Source organism: Lepidochelys kempii, chromosome 3, assembly GCF_965140265.1.
Source record: "Lepidochelys kempii isolate rLepKem1 chromosome 3, rLepKem1.hap2, whole genome shotgun sequence".
In the NCBI taxonomy this organism is placed as follows: Eukaryota; Metazoa; Chordata; order Testudines; family Cheloniidae; genus Lepidochelys; species Lepidochelys kempii.
This window is the reverse complement of record NC_133258.1, coordinates 11,425,583-11,445,437: the sequence shown is the minus strand read 5'-3', so window position 1 is coordinate 11,445,437 and position 19,855 is coordinate 11,425,583. Positions and strand designations below refer to the sequence as shown.

Sequence of the window (19,855 nt, the reverse complement as noted above, 5' to 3'; positions counted from 1 at the left end):
TGAACTGCCCTTATGTTCCAGAGATGGCTGGGTGTGATATCCTCATGCCACAGAGCGGGGCGATGTGTTTTCCTTTAACCTTTCCCATTTTTCAAAAAATTGGTTGCTGTTTAATAAATTGTATTTGCTTGAACTATATGTAATGATCAGTGAGCCAGGGAAGCGTCCAGAGCGGAGAGAGCACCCAGGAGTGGGGACACCCTAGCCCCTGCCCTAAGTGACCACAACAAGGTTGGGGGTTCAGTCCCTCAAGAATCCTGGGCCCAGGCTTGTCGGGGTTACGAGGACCACACAGGAGAGTGGGAGTCCTCGAGGTCAGGCAGGCCTCTGGGTAAAGGAAGTGGCAGCGAGGACTCAGATCCTTTTACTAGCCCATTTCACCGGGGTTGTGTATAAGCCAGGAAAGTGCCTCATAACAGTGGAACTATCCCCCGCTCCTGACTCCGCTTACTCCTGGGTAGCATGACCTCCCCCACAGCTTGGCAGGTGGCGGGGACCTGGTGCACACTCCCAGTGGGGCAGAGGGCTGGCCGGCCCAGGGTGTGTGACCCCCCGCCAGCCCAGCAGGTGGAAGGGGCACGGGACCCCCAGCCCAGCAGGTGGAAGGGGCCCTAGCGTGGGGGCAGGGACCCCCAGCCCAGCAGGTGGAAGGGGCCCTGGCAGGGGGGCAGGGGACCCCCAGCCCAGCAGGTGGAAGGGGCCCTAGCGTGGGGGCAGGGACCCCCAGCCCAGCAGGTGGAAGGGGCCCTGGCAGGGGGGCAGGGACCCCCAGCCCAGCAGGTGGAAGGGGCCCTGGCAGGGGGGCAGGGGACCCCCAGCCCAGCAGGTGGAAGGGGCCCTGGCAGGGGGGCAGGGACCCCCAGCCCAGCAGGTGGAAGGGGCCCTGGCAGGGGGCTCCCAGCCCAGCAGGTGGAAGGGGCCCTGGCAGGGGGGCAGGGACCCCCAGCCCAGCAGGTGGAAGGGGCCCTGGCAGGGGGGCAGGGGACCCCCAGCCCAGCAGGTGGAAGGGGCCCTGGCAGGGGGGCAGGGACCCCCAGCCCAGCAGGTGGAAGGGGCCCTGGCAGGGGCAGGGGCTTGGTGCGGCGAGTCCCTGCCCATTCCTGTGCTGGCAGCGCCGCACCCTGTCACGGCGGGCGGGGTGGGGGGGGGCTCCCCGGGGGGGGGGCTTGGCAGCGCTCTCTGGGCAAAGCCCCTCCCCCGCGGGAAACGCTCGCACGAGCCCCCGACTCCCGCGGCAGGAGCCGGCTGCACCCCCATCGCGCATGCCCAGAGGCGGCGCATCCCTCGCCGCCGGCGCTCCTGGCGAGCATGCGCTCTCTGGAATGTTTACGGTTGCCAGGGGTGACGGCGTTGCCTGGCGCCGGGGTGGGCTTGGGACCGGAGCCGCCGCGCCGGGCGCCCGCTGGCCATGAGCGCCCATCCCGTGCAGGGGCTGCCCCTGCTGCCGGGCAGCGCCTTCAGCGACCCCACGGTGAGGAGAGCCGGGCCCGCGAGCCCGGCAAAGCCCCCGGGACCCGATCCCCCCTCCCGCCCCCACCGGGCAGAGCCCCCCGGGACCCGATCCTCCCCCAAACCCGATCCCCCCTCCCGCCCCCACCGGGCAGAGCCCCCCGGGACCCGATTCCCCTCCGCCCCCACCGGGCAGAGCCCCTCGGGACCCGATCCTCCCCCAGACCCGATCCCCCCTCCCGCCCCCACCGGGCAGAGCCCCTCGGGACCCGATCCTCCCCCAGACCCGATCCCCCCTCCCGCCCCCACCGGGCAGAGCCCCCCGGGACCCGATCCTCCCCCAGACCCGATCCCCCCTCCCGCCCCCACCGGGCAGAGCCCCCCGGGACCCGATCCTCCCCCAGACCCGATCCCCCCTCCCGCCCCCACCGGGCAGAGCCCCCCGGGACCCGATTCCCCTCCGCCCCCACCGGGCAGAGCCCCCCGGGACCCGATCCTCCCCCAGACCCGATCCCCCCTCCCGCCCCCACCGGGCAGAGCCCCCCGGGACCCGATTCCCCTCCGCCCCCACCGGGCAGAGCCCCCCGGGACCCGATCCTCCCCCAGACCCGATCCCCCCTCCCGCCCCCACCGGGCAGAGCCCCCCGGGACCCGATCCTCCCCCAGACCCGATCCCCCCTCCCGCCCCCACCGGGCAGAGCCCCCCGGGACCCGATTCCCCTCCGCCCCCACCGGGCAGAGCCCCTCGGGACCCGATCCTCCCCCAAACCCGAACCCCCCTCCCGCCCCCACCGGGCAGAGCCCCCCGGGACCCGATCCTCCCCCAGACCCGATCCCCCCTCCCGCCCCCACCGGGCAGAGCCCCCCGGGACCCGATCCTCCCCCAGACCCGATCCCCCCTCCCGCCCCCACCGGGCAGAGCCCCCCGGGACCCGATTCCCCTCCGCCCCCACCGGGCAGAGCCCCCCGGGACCCGATCCTCCCCCGGGACCCGATCCCCCCTCCCGCTCCCACCGGGCAGAGCCCCCCGGGACCCGATCCTCCCCCAGACCCGATCCCCCCTCCCGCCCCCACCGGGCAGAGCCCCCCGGGACCCGATCCTCCCCCAGACCCGATCCCCCCTCCCGTTCCCACCGGGCAGAGCCCCCCGGGACCCGATTCCCCTCCGCCCCCACCGGGCAGAGCCCCTCGGGACCCGATCCTCCCCCAGACCCGATCCCCCCTCCCGCCCCCACCGGGCAGAGCCCCCCGGGACCCGATTCCCCTCCGCCCCCACCGGGCAGAGCCCCTCGGGACCTGATCCTCCCCCAAACCCAAACCCCCCTCCCGCCCCCACCGGGCAGAGCCCCCCGGGACCTGATCCTCCCCCAAACCCGAACCCCCCTCCCGCTCCCACCGGGCAGAGCCCCCCAGGACCCAATCCCCCCTCCGCCCCGATTCCCCTCCCCCCCGAAAAGAGCCCCCCCGGACCCTATTCTCCCCCCGACCTGATTCCCCCCGGGACCCGATTCCCATCCCCACCCGCCGGACAGAGTCCCCCGGGCCCTGATCCTCCTTCCCCCCCCCCCACCTGAGCCCCCACCGGGACCCGATCCTCCCCCAGACCCGATTTCCCCCCGCCCCGAAAAGAGCCGCCCCCGAGACCTGAACCCCCCTCCGACCTGATTTCCCCCCCGACCGAGCCCCTACCTGGGACCCGATTCCCCTCCCCCCGGACCGAGCCTGCCTGGGACCCGATTCCCGGCCCCCCACCCCCCGGACAGAGCCCCCCCGGGCCTCCATCCTCCTTCTCCCCCACCTGAGCCCCCACCGGGACCCGATCCCCCCTCCCGGACCCGATTCTGATCTCCCTTCCCCTCCACAGACCAAGCCCCCACCAGAACCCGATTCTCCTGACTCCCGATACTCTCCCCCAACCGATTCCCTGGGACCCAATCCCCTGCCCCATCCCATCAGGATCCAATCCTTCCCCCCGACCAGATACCACTTAGGACCCAATCCCTCTGCCAATTCCCTCCCCCTCCTAAGCCTGGGACTGGATCCCTTCCCAAACCGATAGCCCCTGGGACCCGATACTTCCCACCCGAGACCTGATACCCTGGCTGATACCCCCAACCCTGGGATCCAATTCCACCCCTACCCCTCCGGGACACAAATTCTCTGCGAGCGGATACCTCCCCTCATCCCCCAGCCCTTGGACCCAATCCCCCCTAGGATCTGATACCCGTGGACTGATACCCCTGACCCTGAGACCCAATCCCCTCCCTCAGATCTGGTACCCAATACTCTTGGAACCAGTGGTCCCATGTCTCATCAGCCCCCCATGGACCTCACACCCTCCTTAATAGGGATGGGACCCCCATGAGAATCTGATATCCCCAGGCTAGGTACCTCTGTGCCCCATGGGGCCTGATAGGTCTGTACCCTCCTGGGAACCCAATGTCCCCCAATGGGCTGTCGTGTTCCCCAGATACTCTTCCAATTATATTCTAACACTGGTTGTTGGCCAGTTGCATTCTGAAGCACACAATCAGCCAGACAAGCCAGTGAGAAGTGAAGAGCTGTCCCTCCTTGCCCCCACACCTATCAAAAGGGCTTTGTCCCAGCTCGTCACCATTTAAATGTTTTTTCTCACCATTGGTTATAGCCCCTTGAAAGTTTGAACCTCAAATCTAGTTCCTTGTCCAAATGTTTCTTTCCTCTGGCCTGTAGAAATCCCGCTTGCCATACTCATGTGAGTAGTTCCATTGACATTAGCAGGACAACTGGTGTAATTCACATTGACGTCTAGAGTCGAAGGCCAGAAGGGCCCATTGTGGTCATTAGCTTACCCTCCTCTATAGCACAGGCCAGAGAACTTTGCTGAATTAATTTGTTTGAACTGGAGCGTATCTTCTAGCAAAACCATCCGCCATGAGCAAGAGTTGGCTAGTCGGGCTATTATTAAAGGGTTGCTCAAAAATGCGGAGCTGGTGTCAGCAATCTGCACGAGGAAGGCGAAAGGTGGTTGGTGTGTTCATTGAGGGGGAGAATGGGCTCCGAACCAGCAAACAGAGGAACTGCATTGAAGTCAATGGTGTTCCTTCAGATACATGCTGGCGTAGCTGAGACCAGATGCAATAGCTTACATTTGGGGCTGTCTCTTTACATTCACGTCAGTCATTTGGTAGGAGAGTCCTGAACTGGAAGCCAGACTCACTTGATTGGTCCTGTTAATATCACTGGGAGTCCTTATGGGCCCAATCTGGAAAGGCACCTAGGGGTCTAAAGACGTAGATAAGCACTTTTGAAAATTCCAGTTGGCGCCTAGGCGCTTGCCTATATGCCTTTAAGTGCTGCAGGATTGGGCCCAAATACACTGCAGTTTACTCTGTCACAGGATTGCTGGCCCCTGCTTTCATAGATAAGCATCTTGGTTTTGTCTCAGCTGTCTTTCCCACAACCACCTCTGCTTCGCCCTGGCATTTATTTATCACCAGGAAATCGTTATTCTGTGGCAAGTATAATATTTGTGCAACTGGCTATTAACTTCCCTTAAAAAAACAGCTTGCTTCACTGCTGCTCTGTCCTGAGCAGCACTGGCCGAGGCCGCTGTATTTGGGTTTAAGGAAAAACGGGCAAGTACTTGGAATGCCATTGGTGCCTTGGGATTATAAATAGGATTAGAGTCTTAACCATTGGGCTGTTTGTTCACGTGCTCAAGGCTGAACTGGTTGCAAATTCGGGGCGTGGAAAGCATTTTCTTTCCATGCATTGTAATGTGCTGGTTCCCACCTCCTTCTATAGCATGGAATGAGAATGGCTCAACAGTGTGTCAGAGGCTCTATCCTGCTAAGAACAAATTGAGATTCTCCTTTAGATTGGCATGAGCTTTTGGAGCAGGAGGATCTATCGACACTGATCTCCTGATTTCCAATCCAGTGCCAGCTCCCCAAAACACCTGTTCTCTCTGCAACCTCCTTTGGCTAAGTGGGACCAGGAAAGGTTAAATTAATAATTGTTGCAAGAAATTACAATAAAATGCACTGCCGTTTTTCAGGATATTTGACACCTTGAGCTGTTTTTTTGGTGAAAGAATTTGCTTCGTATATCAAGATCTAGCTGGTGCCAGATTGTATTTAATGGTTGAATTGCTTTCCTTAGAAATCGGCTTTCCATCGCTCCCAGACACTGGGCTATAGGAATGGCTTTGCCTGTTCGCGGCTACCGACGATGGGGATAGGCAGGGAGCGACTCTACGTGAACCAGCTGTCCCAGGCTGAATTAGATGAACTGTCCAACAAGAGACCCACGCTGACCTACGGGCAAGCCAAGCAGGCCCCACCTTCCGACTTCATTCCAGCACATGTGGCTTTCGACAAAAAGGTACAGAAAGCCTTAGTTCAGGAGCATTGCTAGCCAAACCCAGGGCTGTGAGCTGAGAACGCCAGGGTGTGGGGACACAGACAGTATAGAATGTATTTTCCAGCTGCCGTAGTCCTTAGTCATAGACAACTGATGTCTGGATTGAAAGAGGCTTTCTTTGCTTGCGAAGAGGATTACAGTAAGTAAACATTATAAAGCATTCCCCTCGAGCTACGCAAGGACATATCCAGTAGTTTAAAAGAGAACTCGGATGAACTCTAGATGCTTCACTTTACAACCATCCCCTGGTAAGTCCCACCCTCTCATGTTCTCCTTGCAAAATTATGCTGGAACTGCAACAGAGCCGGGCACCTAAAGGTCCCATGCAAAGGGGGCATCTCCTGTTTGTCGAGCTGTCATCTGGGAGTTTATACCGTGCTCATCACCACAGCGTCCTAAAGCCTGTACTGCCCCATATAGACTTCCCGCATTAGTCGTCGTCAGCGTATCTGCTTCGGGCCAGACTGTCCTTAAGGAACTTGCAGCACCACCCCTTGCACAGCTTGGGAGGGATCATGCCCCAGCAAGTTGCAATCCCTCTCTGAGCTCGGAGAGCGCAACGGGGAATGTGTAGGCTGTGCCAGCTTTTAGGGTGACACCATCTGCTCCCCATAGCATGCCTGGGCAGCTCTGTGGGCTGGTGTGGAGAGGCAGACAGGTCCATGGCCCTAGCTACTCTACACCCCTTGCAGCCTGGAGTCTCAAGCCAGGGCAGTCACCTTGTGCCCTGACCCTCCCTCGCCACCACCTCCCCACGCACAGGCTGGCTCTTGCTGTCAGCCTGCAGGGCAAATGCAACTGCAGGAGAGTGAGGCAGATTCTCAAATCCAGTAGAGCACAGGAAACCTCATCAGTAGTGGAGCCAGAGAACGAGAGAATGGCTTCCCCTATTGGGAGCTCGGCAGCCACACTGACTCTGAGGGGATGAGCATATTAAAGAAGCTCGTGTATGTCAGTAAGCTACGCCAATGGGAACTGGAGAGCTCAGCAATGTGCCAGCCGCGGCCCCTGGCTGTAAAGGGCTTGGAGATCCTTCGTGGGGGCAGGAGCTATGTTTATTCGAGCCACTTACACTCGGTCCCTGGGTGCCTCAGACAAGGAAAAATTTACAAAGTATTGGGCTCTAGAAAAACCACCAGCAATGAGAGCTCCCCTGAGGCTCTTGCAGGCAGTCTGTGGTCAGACTCTGGGGCCCTCGATGGCATGATAAATACTAATCCCAGTGACCCATGTTGTCAAAGCAGATGGCAAACGTTAACAAGATCTTTGATTAATGCCGTCACTAATGTGAGTTCCTTCTCTCCTTCCGGGGTCCTTCCCCACATTACAGGTGTTAAAGTTTGATGCCTATTTCCAGGAAGATGTTCCCATATCCACAGAAGAGCATTTCCGGATCCGCCAAGTGGGTATTTATTACTACTTGGAGGACGACAGCATGTCCGTCATGGAGCCCATCGTGGAGAACTCTGGTATTCCTCAGGGCAAGCTCATCAAACGCCAGCGGATTCCCAAGAATGATCGCGGGGACCATTACCACTGGAAAGACCTGAATCGGGGCATGAACATCACCATCTATGGCAAGACTTTCCGCATAGTCGACTGTGACCCATTCACACAGGTGCATCAGGGATGCAGGGAACTAGCCGACTAAGAGAATCCTAGGAGTTAGCGATGGGCAAAGCTCACTAGAATCCCTGCTCTGTTCCCAGCCCACTAATCCCAGCACACAAAAGTCAGATCAGGGATTCTCAGCCTCTTCCATACTGGGGCCCCACTCCACATAAAACCATGGGGCAGGTGAGGTGATCACTCATGACCCCCTGACACCCATTTCTGACACTCCCACCCCGCAGGGTTCTGCCAACACATTGAGAACCCGTTATGTAGACTGATCTCTTTTATAGAGCTGGTGCAAACTGGAACTGAATGACCATTGAAGTCTGTGGGGTTATGCCTGTTTACCCCAGCTGTAGATCCAGTCCCTGAAGTTACTCTAGAGTCGTTTCGTGGCTTATATGAAATGAGTTGATGATGCCGTCCAGTTCCCATTTCAAACCTGCAACTATATTTAGCATAAATTGGCATCCTCAGGGCCAGAACTACTAAGCCATGCAGCCTGACCCTTCCTTCTAAGGCCTTGTGGTGATCTCTCCAGCTCAGGGGTCAGTTCCCTGATGGGGAAGCTTGTGCTGCTGCTTCCCAAGCTGCATGTTTTCTGGGCCAAATCTTGGTGACGTAGGCAGGCGAGCAGTCCCACTGGCTTCAGTGGCTCTCTCAGATGAGTGCCCTGAGTATAGAAATAGGGCTCTGCTTTCCAGAGCTGGCGCCTTCCAGGGGCATCGCAAATTAAACCAAAAAAGAGAGCCATGCCCTCTTGATTTGTAATAGAAACATAAAGGGACAAGACCTGAAGTCCTTCTTCAGTCTTTACTCCGGCAAAACTCCCAGCAGTGGAGCCAATGGGAGGTTTGCCCGAGTCTAACCTGAGGCAGGACTTCAAGATCTGGCTTACAGAGAGGTCTGAAAGGTCCGTGGAAACAAAGAGGCAACTGACAGTTAAAAACCTTTATTAATTATGATGATATGATCACAATGATCCCTTCTGACCTTAAAGTCGATAAGTCTATGATTATTGTGCAGCACCTAGCATAATGGGATTGGGGCCTCTAGGTGCAACTGCTAACAGTGAGCTTACAGGCTCTTGCTGATTCCCTCCCAAACCCAGCCCAGAGCTTTCCTTGCCTCCTGACCTTTAGAACCCATCGCAGCATTAATGGCCCAGACACTTCCCCAGGTATTTCTGGAGAGCCAAGGAATTGAGCTGAACCCTCCTGAGAAAATGATTTTCGACCCGTACACGGAGCTCCGGAAGATGCCCATGCGCATGTACGTCACACCATCGAACTTCGACCAGCTCAAACAGTTTCTGACCTTTGACAAGCAGGTGAGTGGGGCATAGGTGCCTTTCCTTGGGTTAGGTTGTTCTCTGTGTGTGTCTGTTTTTTAGTTGAAGAATTGCCACTTTTAGGTCTGTAATCGAGTGACCAGAGAGATTGAAGCGTTCTCCGACTGGTTTTTGAATGTTATAATTCTTGATGTCTGATTTGTGTCCATTGATTCTTTTATGCAGAGACTGTCCAGTTTGGCCAATGTACATGGCAGAGGGGCATTGCTGGCACATGATGGCATATATCACATTGGTAGATGTGCAGGTGAACGAGCCTCTGATAGTGTGGCTGATGTGATTAGGCCCTATGATGGTGTCCCCTGAATAGATATGTGGACACAGTTGGCAATGGGCTTTGTTGCACTCTAGATCCTCCTCTCTCTCTTTCTTGCTCCAGCCTTATGTCCAGGTAGGGTAACCAGCCACTTGCCTGAGTGCATCAGGGGCAGTTACTGTTTGGCATCTGAAGACTCCTGATTTCACATCTGTCATGAAAGGCACATTATAACCCAGCTCTGCAGCTAGCTGCTACCTCAGTGGGTAATGATGGAGCATTGCAAACATCCATCGCTGTGTGATTATTTTGACCTCTGGGGCAAATAAACCACAGCCCCACCTGAGAGTAGCTATGGCGTTTAGGCAGCCTGATGGTTGAGAGCAAGATGCCTGCCACCTGTGTCTCCCTGTGATCTGGGGTGGAAGGAAGTTCTGTTATGAAGTGGTCGCAGTTCGAGCCCTGTTGGATCAGCTAGTCCACCTCATTGTACCAGTACTAGATTGTTATTCCCTAATACTTTGTCCAGCCTAGTTATCAATGTCCCAGCGCTGCCCTTGGGGACTGATACATCTCAGTGCTAGGGCATTTTTTATTCTCTAGTACTTTGTCGAGCCTAGATATCAATGTCCCAGTGCTGCCCTTGGGGACTGATACATCTCAGTGCTAGGGCATTTTCCCCAATATTTCCTTTGATGAAATTTCTTCTGAACTACCTGAATAATTTCTGTCCCTCCGTAGTGTTTCAGATATTTGTGGTTGGGTCTTCTCTCCCCTCAGCTGCTGCCTGGCCTAGCTAGTTCTGTTTGGTTCTCTTAGTCAAAACCTCCTGCTGCTGAACCATTTCTGCTTCTCTTCTCTGAACTGCCTCCCTCAATGACTTGCTGACCAGAGCCCAGAAATGAGTGCAGGATTTCAAGGCCAGTCTCACCAGTGCTTAACACAGGCAGACTGGCACCCCTGTGCTCAGGGCAGGATCCTTCTGCATACACAGCCCGCAAATTGCACTGGCCTAATCCAGACAGGGCATGTTTTAGTGTCATGTTGGGTTCATGGGCCTTGCTTTGCTCTCCAACACCTGCAGGTCCTTCGCTTCTACGCCATATGGGACGACACCGAGAACATGTTTGGCGAGAACCGGCCTTTCATCATCCATTACTACCTGGCGGACGACACGGTGGAGGTTCGGGAACTCCATGAGCGCAACGATGGCAGAGACCCTTTCCCAGTGCTGATCAGACGCCAGCACTTGCCCAAAAGCTTTGTGGACAAGATGAGTAAGAGTCTGTGCTTGGGGTTTTACCTGTTTTCTGTTAGCAGGAATTGTGTGTGTGCATGAGCATAGATGGGTGGATGCACGCAGGGCATGCGTGTCTCATATTATAAATATACCGTCTATGTAATTAATCCCAGGAACCTTTCTTGAGTTTACAATTTCTTTCCAACAGAAACAATCTCTGTTGGTTTTAAAACATTTAACCTTTTGCTGCCACTTTGCCAAAGCAAGTGCGACATCTCAGGCATTCCACCACCGGCCCCCTGAAGCTGTTTATACCTTTCACATACAGACAGGCTTTTCTCATCTCTTGCTTTGTATGCAGTAATAAAGACGACATCTAGCTCACTGAGCTGCCTTTTCTACCCCTGATCTTCCCCAGAAACCTTCCCCCGCTGCGTGCTGGAGATCTCCAATCAGGAGGTGCTGGAGTGGTACACTGCCAAAGATTTCGCTGTTGGCAAGCCCGTCACCCTCCTGGGGCGCAGCTTCTTCATCTACGACTGTGATGAGTTCACAAGACAGTTCTATTACGAGAAGTTTGGCATCACTGACTTCCAGCCAGTGGATGTAAAGAAGAAGCCACCAGAGGAAGTGCCACAGGTCCTGGGAGAAAATTCACAGGGCGGGGTGGGGGGGAGAAACCCAACAGTCTGTACAAGGCAAAGACCCTTCGGACTCCTAAGTGCCGTTATTGTAAGCCTTTTAGAAATACTTTCTCCTAATGTTGTGATGTTGCTCAAGAGAGTCAGATTAAGGGGATGCCAGAGGGAAAGTCTAGTGTGTGTCAGCCAGGGCAGTAGGGCTGTGAGTCTTAACCTATATAGCAGTGAAGTACTGGAAAACTCTCTACTTCTAAGGTTAATTCCACTGCTGAATGACATGGCAGCTGGAAAGCAAAATACATCCTCTAATGCTCTGGAACGCGCCTGGTGCCTTTTCCACAGTGATGAGTGGACTTGTGGAATTTGCTTTGAGTACTGAGATTTAAAAACCAATAAACCTCATTAGATATTGATATGAATAAGTTGCCACAGGTCCCTATTCAGAGCCAAATTCTGCAGCCCTGACTCAGAGCAGGAATTATTCGTGTGTCCCCATCGCTGGAGGTTTTTCGGAACAGGTTGGATAAATGCCTGTCAGGGAGGTCTATGTTTCCTTGGTCCTGCCTTGCTGCTGGGGTTTGGACTCGAGGTCCCTTCCAGCCCTACATTTCTATGGGAGTGGAGTCCTACTAACTTCTTGACTAAAGACTCCATGAAAACTGAACAAACAGCTCAGGCTTTTGGCCAAGGAGAGTACATACGGTTAAAAAGTACAGGGGCTATCACCCCTCTGGCTTCAGAGGGTTGGGTGAGTAGCTGAAGTAAGGAGACATTTGCAGCCCCTGTACACTGTAGACTTGCACACAAGTAGGTACATTATTGCAGAAGGGGCCTATGTCTTTCTCTGGAATGTCCAGTTCTGGCCAGTCATGGGGAGAGGATATAGGAGTAGATGGACCACTGATCTGTTCCACTATGGCAGTTCCAGAGAGGCTAGTACTTTCATTGGGATGCCATTCCAGGAGCGGGGAAAGGCTTAACGTCACAGCTCATGTAGGAAACATCTGCGTAGCTTGGTTACCTCCAAACTGCGGGGTGTTCAAGTTGAGTTGGTGAGTCAGTTTGGCCATGTTCTCTGCTCTCGGGGTGGCTGCCATATTACAGAGCAGTTGTGCTCTGAAATGTGATTATAGGTAACATTTGCCAAGATGGCTAATGCCCAGATCCTCAAAGATAGTTAGGAGACTAACTCCCATTAGGCCTAAGTGATTTAGGAGCTTAAGTCACAGGATCTGTATTGTCAACAGAATGGATTAGTTGGCTTCAATCAGTTACAGCTGTGAACCCCCTTGAAGATTATAGGGTTGCATGGGTATCCCCAGGCCTGCAAAACTCCTGGACCTGATATTTGGAAAGGAAAGAACCCAGCTTTAGCCTCGAGCTTGAGGCTGAATTTGCAGGCTTTGGAACTAGAAAAACAAACATATTTTGGCTGGAGCACATTTGATTTGAAGTCAAGACAATAAACCTGAAACCCTGCAATGCCCTCACTTTCCTGACAAGGCAGGGGCTTCCGGGGATTGGTGCACCTCTCTGCCTGTCCCATTGTGGGCTGGTATACTTTGATCTAATGCTGGTTGTTGGCTTGGGGAGTGGGTGGCTGCGGGGGTTGAGTGGAGATGGGTCAGACTGGATGACCTGCTGGTCCCTCTGGCCTTAAACTCAGACTTGTTCTTCCAGAGCCTCTTTTCAGAGTATGTAAGACACAGGGTCAGCTGCTGTAACCGAAGTCATGGGAGGCCTGCTGATTTACATGTACAGTCCAGGCTTTGGGGAAAACAGCACTCATGGTTCAGCTTTGGGGAAAACAGCACTGCCCGCGGGGAAGGTATTCAGAACTGGCACAATTCGCGCTGCAGAGAATGGTTGCCCGGAGCCGCTTCCTGACCACTGTCTTTTTGTTAGTTGTAACCACATGTGCCTCCTGTCTTTCGTGTGTGCAGATCATTCCTCCCTACAACGGTTACGGCTTTCTCGAAGACTCCCTGCAGAACTGCTTCTCTCTACTGCCGCATCCCCCCAGGAAAAACTTTATTAAGATGCTAGAGAATGACCACAAGGTGCTGCGCTATCAGGTTGCACTGGTGAGAGCTTGGTACATGAGTAAGCGCTACCTGGTTACACCCTCCAAATCAGAAGGGTTGGAGGACTGGTGTGTTCTCAGTTAACAAAAGATAGCAGTGGGGGGAGCTAACACTACAAGAAAGGTCTTCAGCAGCCACCAGCGAACAGCCCTCTGTTTGAGGATGGTCACATGTTCCAGTATGGCCTTTAAGACAAGCAGTAATATAGTAAGGCAGAATAAAAGCAGGACCAGACAATATTACATGGTCCTGCATCACACCCCCATTGAAGTCAGTGGAAAGACTCCCCTTAACTTCAGTGGGTGTTGGATCAATGCCGCTTGAACCTGACTGTCATCCATCCTCGCCCCCATGTCCATGCCCCGTTACATCATCTTCTTCCAGTAACACCTGCCAGCACCTGTGCACGCTGCCCCTCCTCCCCGGGGCTAATCCCAGCTTTAGAAGCCAGCTGTGGTTCATTACATCAGGACTGTCGGGCGGTTTGCAGGCTGGGAAGCTGGCGAGGGAGCCCAGCTGAGAGCTGTGTTCTTCACACAGCAGCAGCTTTGAGGCTGCCATGTGCATGGCCTCTGCGATGTAGTGGTTGTTCCCATGCTACCCTTGGGTCAGCTGATGTCTGCCCCTCCCACATTCTAAGGGGCGTGCTGTGGCTGTTCTCTCGCGTTGGCTGTATTTGTTCCCGAAGGCCATAATTTAGTGCTCAGATCAAAGCTAATTTTAATCTAAGCACATAAACCCAGTGGAGTACTCAGAGGGTTTCGTCTTGTGGTTAGGAGCTGGAATGGGCCCAGACCTCACGGAGATAGAGACTTTAATTCTACAGCTAATCATTCTTTGTGGGATGAATCACTTCATACAAGATATGCCTTGCTCCTGGAGTGCTGTAGACGTGGATGTAATGAGTGAATTTGGTGGTTCTGGACCAGATTCTGCCATGGTTAGGCATGCTGAGCAATAGTTTGGGCTGGGAGTAGTCCAATGAGCCACTGATATCCCGATGTTGAACATAGTCTGTGGTTTTATTACAGTGCAGCAGGCTGGTTACTCCTCTTGCCTTCTTCAGGCAGGGGCTCGAACCAAGTGCTGTAGGTGTTTAGACAGGTGTAAAAAAGAAAGCTCTAGGTTCAGTCCTTGGCTGCTTGGGGGGGTATAGGAGTAATCTGTGAGTATCCAAGGAAAGCAGCTAACCCTGAATGTCCAAATATGTGTTTCCTGACCACACAACCCACTCTGGTCCTTCCCTTCTCTAGGAATCGCCAAACCCCGAGGAGAGAAAGCGCCGGTTCATTCTCTCGTATTTCCTCTCCACTGACATGATCGGCATCTATGAGCCGCCTGTCTGCAATTCAGGCATCATTGGAGGCAAATACTTAGGAAAGACTAAAGTCCCCAAGCCAGGCTCCACTACAGATAACCCCGTTTACTACGAGCCAGCGGACCTCACCATTGGTGCCACAGTTGAAGGTAGATCTGGAACTCGATGGAGCCGTTAGAGCATCTGTTCTTTAGAGCAGGCTCATTGTTTTAAATGAGTTTTCTGATGCACTACGGGGGGATAGATCTAAGTTACACAACTTCAGCTACATGAATAACATAGCTGAAGTCGACATACTTAGATCTGCTTTCTACGGGGTCCACACTACGTGATGTCGACGGGAGGCGCTCTCCTGTTGACTCCTCTTGTGCTTCTCGTTCAGGTGGAGTACAGGAGTCGACGGGGAGAGCGATCTGCGGTCGATTTAGCGGGTCTTCACTAGACCCGCTAAATCGACTGCTGATGCATCGATCGCCATGCTTCCATCTCCCAGTAAGTGTAGACAAACTCTTCCTTTTTGCACAGATATTGCACACAACATCCTCCACCTACAAACTGTTAGCTCTGGATCAAGTGTAAAATGCAGCAGGTGGTGGAAAATGGTGTAGTTCCATTCATTTAGCTGGTGATCTGGTCTCTACCATACATAGAGAGAGAGCACTATATTTTCCGTAGCATTTGTGCAGTTGGTGTTCTGAGGTATGCCAGCATTCTAAGGGTTAATGCTGGAGCCCTGGGCCAGATGAAATCCTGGAGCCTGGGCCATCAGTTCATCCATGGAGGAAAATAACCCTGATCCTAAAGCATGTTAGAAAGTAGACAGTGTTAAATGTGTAATTCCTCTGGGCCCAATCCTGAAGCCTTTACTCAGTGGCTCCTGACATAGGCAAAACGCCCATGGAATTCATAGAGATCTTTTCCTACACCAAGACAATAAAAAACTGTGTGAACTGCTCTGATTTGGCTCTGACATTGCAAGTTCCTCAGGGCGGGAATCTTGTCTTCTCCTGTGTCAGTAACCTGACTCACCCACACACGGAAGTAACACTTGGTTTGCTGTTGCTTGCCCAGTATTTGGCCACAGGTTTATCATCAACGATGCTGACGAGTACGTCTTGAATTACATGGAAAGCAACGTCGAGAGTTTCCCTGCAGCAACGCTGCAGTCTCTGCGGGATCACTTTGCCCCTCGCCGAAGGGCAGCGCAGGCAGCTGAGAGGTAGGTTTCAATGGCGAGCACGTGAGAGGCAGCGAGAGCTGGGCTTAATAAGTCATTCAGCTTTTAGCTGGTCAACTGGCTAGTATTTATTTGCAGTAGCTGCCCTAGTGCTGTGCATTCTAGTGCAATCTTACATAGACCATCATTAACCAATGGTACCATGTCTAGCCTCTTACTCTGGCCACTGCTGGCTAATGACTGATCAGCTGATTGTTCCGCTCTGGGAACCCCTCCTTGGGCACAGAGAGAAGGAATTCAGTGTATGCAGGGTACCACTAAGGCTGCTTATATAAGAACTACCACAGCCCACGAGCCTGAAATCTTCCTTAGAGAGCATTGGCGCCACCCTGAGGCCTGGAGCAAAGATTTCTCTTCAGCCCTGCTTCGGAGCAGTTAAGTCATCCTTCTTCTGTGGAGGATGGCGGCGCTCGGTAAGAGTGGCTGCTCACAGTACCAGCACCCGCCTCTCGTCGCACTCTGGCTACGAGAAGCGTACCTGACGGTTCTCTTACCATTGCTAGTAGGTCATTTGGGCCATTCCTTGGCCTGTGAAGGACGGGACCCTACCCTATTGTCTAGTGCTTTGTTCAGCCTTATTTTATATGACCTCCCCTCCCCTCTCCCTGGGGTGAGGGCATCCATCGCCACACCGAGCTGTTGTGGGCTCCAGCTACTGATTTTTATGGCAGTACATAGAGGCTCCAGCTGAGAATGGGGCCACTTGGTTCTGTATGACCACACAGAAGGAGACAGTCCCTGCTCCAAAGAGCTTACACAAAATAGACCAGACAGACAAAAGGAGTGAAGAGAAACAGAGGCAAAGGGGGAAGGGGCAGAGGCTTTTTGGCCCCTGCCTTCCAGCCCAATGTCCTGTCCACCAAGCAGATGGCCTTGTTCTTCAAAGGAGTGTGTCTTTAGAAGCCTACTACAGGCAGTCCTTGACTTTACAACATTGGAGTTACGATGAACGGCCCTTACGTTTATAAATTGTCATTGTGTTTCGACTATGACATCTGTTTTGACTTTACAATGCTCGATCCAGCATCATTCCTATGGGAAATTCAAGTTACGATGTTTTCGACTTAAGATGAGATATTCAGGAACCAGTTGTGTCGTAAGTCCAAGGATTGCCTGTATATATTCAGGAAGAACAGCTGGCCAACCCAGGAACATGACTGGCCCCTATAGATTTTAGTTGATGGAACACATGAGAGAAGGACTTAGCTCAGCTGTGTCAAGCGTGACTTCTGCATGCAGTCATTTCCTCCTTTCCTTCCTCCACAGCCAATTAGCCACAGGGACAGGCAGGCAGGAACTGGAGGAGCTAGTGAAGCAGGTTCAAGAGCAGCTGAAGTACCATAACTACTTAAGTAACAGCAGCATGCGGGAGGCGTTCCTTCACCACGACAAGGACGGCTCCGGATTCCTCGAGAAGGCAGAGTTCTTTGCCCTCTGCAACCGATTCAACCTGCCGGTCAGCGATGCTCTAGTTAACAAGGTCAGGAGGCAGCATGGTTAGCATGTGCGGAGTTTGGCTTTTAGCTGAAACGTTGACCTGGGAGCCACGTAATATTGCACACAGCACTGTCCTCTCTCGCTTGCCTCAGCTCTTCCAAAGGAGCTGCCCTGTCCATTTCCAGAAGGCAGCCAAGCCCCATTGCTGGCAGTGCCCCATCCCCGGGCAATGCCATGAACTAGACTGTGTGCTATCCCCCCTCCTCCTGGAGCATTCCTGCTCAGGGCCCCAGAGGCAGAGGAGACCCACACATACAGTCTGGCAGTGGGACTAGCAAGAGGTGGGAGAAATTCCTTCAAACCCTGAGGTGAAAACCACTTCACCCCTGTGTGGGTTAAACAGAAGCCGGGGGATGGAGGTGGGAATCCAATTCCATGTAGGCCCCAAGATAGCACTGGTAGCCAAGTAACTAGCCTTCCTCCACGGTTATGTTGTCGTGGGCACCACAGTCATGCTTCCTGCAGGGCAGCTTCTGATCACCAATTGCCTTTGCGTACCACATCCCAGCTGAATTGCCGAGAAGGTACAGTAAGCCCAAGCCTGCATGGCATCTCCACCATTCCACCTCAGGCTTTCGCTAAGGCTGGATAACCTTATGGGCTTAGCTAATAAGGGTCAATGGCAATACAGCTATGGGGCCATGAGCAGAAGCCAGCAGAGATCACAGTCTGCCTTGTAGGAAACAGGACCGAGAACGACGTGTGTGAGAGAAGAAACCAAACATAGTTGAACACGAATGGTAACTTGGGTTTCCTCAGTATAAACTGTTAGAGTTGTAAGTGCAGAAAACTTCTCCATCTGAAGAAATGTATAAAACCTGGGGACTATGTCCCCCATTTTCTTAATAAAATTAGCGAAAATTAGACTGGATGGTAGCCAAGGGATCAAGCCGATTTAAAACAATGCATTTGAGCAAGACTTGTTTTTTTGGTATTACAAAGGCAACAAGGTTATTTCATCATCAGGGCCCTGCTGCATTAGATTCTGCAGGAGACTCTTCCTACCATACCTGATATAATGGGAGAAAGGAGGGATTGTTATCCCCATTTTAACACATGGGGGAACTGAGATTCAGAGCAGATTAACTAACATGCCCCAGGTCACCCCGGCCAAGGCCAGGAATTAAACCCAGCTTTGAATCCCAAGCCAGGGCCTTAGCCCCAGGACCGCCCCTCCAGTCTAGCTGTGTAATACATAAAGTGCCTAGATCCCTAGTCTAAATACCAGAGCCACAGGCTAAAAATAGGCACCGAGCAGCAGCAGCTAATTCTTACCTCCAAAACAGAAATAATTAACCAAATATGCATCCATCACACAAGTGACCGTGCAAACGAGGTGATGAAGGGTGAGTAAATCTTTCAAAGGAATTATGATAATCCCAAGGTGTTGAAGAGAAGACACCATTAAAAACTCTACTTCCCCCCCCGTGAAAGCTCCCAGGGATGGTAATATAGCTGACGCCAGTTCCCTCTGCTGCCTTTAGGCAGTGGCTGGGAGCTGCTGCCACAGGGAAACAGTTTCGTAGGAGCTGTCAGTGGGACCTGGTGTGTCTGGACAACAGAGCAAGGGGCACCCATGTGGGTCCCTCTCAGTTCTTGTGGATCCCCTGAAGTCTGTAGGCAAAGGGCGGGGAACATTTGGCTTCTTCCTGCTAGAATGAGGAGGACGCTGGGTTGAAACTTCATGGGGCAGGTTACTCCTGAGTGAATGGGGCTATTATAAGGGAAAGTTTTCCTCTCCTGTAGGTGGGTTGCTCCCCTATAGGGAAGAACGGGGCCCTTTGTCCTGTCCCACAGGAGCTGCTCACTGGAGTTACCCTTTAGAGAAATGTGACTGTACTTCTCTGCTCTCCTCATGCTGCCGTTTCTTTTCCAGCTGATCAGCCTGTGTTCGCATGGGGAGAACAAGATCAATTACCATGACTTCATCAGAGCTTTCTCCTGCTGAGCTGCCCCCAGAAGGTGAGACACAAACCAGCCAAGATTGTCCCAGCTGAAATGACACATATTCAAATGTTGTACCTTTAGACTCCCCCCCCCCATCGCTACATTTAGCGCTGCTCATCCCTTTGGCACCAGCTCACCTCATCTCTGCCCCACTTTCCTTCCTGCCTCACGTAGCTCAATGTCCCAAATGCGGGGCCTGTAAGCAGAGCCTGTAGAAAAAGCTTCATTTGTATTAAAGAAATAACTCCACATCGTTCCAGGTTGTCTCTTCCTGGGCTCTGATGGGGTGGACTGGGACGGGGTGGACTGGATGGACTGAGAGCTCCAGGCCTTTCATACAGACCGCCCGCGGAGGACTAACTAAGCAAAACACAACTGGGTACCCTTTTAATTTATTATTTTGCTGCAGAAGGGCCTAAAGGCCCCAGCCATGGAGCAGGACCCCATTGTGCGAGGTGCTACAGTATCTGAAAGGAGGTATTGTTATCCCCATTTTAACACACGGGGGAACAGATTTAGAGCTGATTAAATAACGTGCCCCACGTCACGGAGAATGGATTTGGATACATATCCCCCCTGCTCCCCACACACACACTCTGGATATTCTCTCAATTTAGTTGCCCTACTAGAAATGCTGGTCCCATGAGGAAGTGTTGGCTATTGCCTGGATAGTGCTGTGTTTCCCTACAGTGAAGAGAGACAGATGGTCAGGGTGAGTCTATAGCACTCTCACCTTGTTTAAAAAGTCTGGTCGCTCGCCCTTACATGAAGAAAGCTGCCACAGACCCACCCACCCCCATTGTGCTCTAGGTCAGCC

The 19,855-nt window shown here is 53.5% G+C and overlaps 1 protein-coding gene across 1 annotated transcript; it reads left to right on the top strand.

Moving 5' to 3' along the window:
• The first annotated feature begins 1,346 nt into the window (after window positions 1-1,346).
• On the top strand, window positions 1,347-19,282 carry EFHC1 (EF-hand domain containing 1). Its single transcript, XM_073335696.1, has 11 exons — window positions 1,347-1,471; window positions 5,593-5,814; window positions 7,184-7,471; window positions 8,648-8,797; window positions 10,159-10,351; window positions 10,733-10,953; window positions 12,899-13,039; window positions 14,293-14,506; window positions 15,429-15,576; window positions 16,861-17,074; window positions 18,968-19,282. Exons 1-11 carry the CDS (start codon window positions 1,409-1,411, stop codon window positions 19,037-19,039), a joined length of 1,926 nt encoding a protein of 641 aa, XP_073191797.1. The 5' UTR covers window positions 1,347-1,408; the 3' UTR covers window positions 19,040-19,282.
• The last annotated feature ends 573 nt before the right edge of the window (window positions 19,283-19,855 follow it).

Excerpts from the sequence above, each read along its gene's own strand:
- EFHC1 (XM_073335696.1), top strand. The coding sequence starts at position 1,409 with ATGAGCGCCCATCCCGTGCAGGGGCTGCCCCTGCTGCCGGGCAGCGCC. Across the intron at positions 7,472-8,647 it reads ACTGTGACCCATTCACACAG|GTATTTCTGGAGAGCCAAGG; the intron begins GTGCATCAGGGA and ends ACACTTCCCCAG. Across the intron at positions 15,577-16,860 it reads GCAGCGCAGGCAGCTGAGAG|CCAATTAGCCACAGGGACAG; the intron begins GTAGGTTTCAAT and ends CTTCCTCCACAG.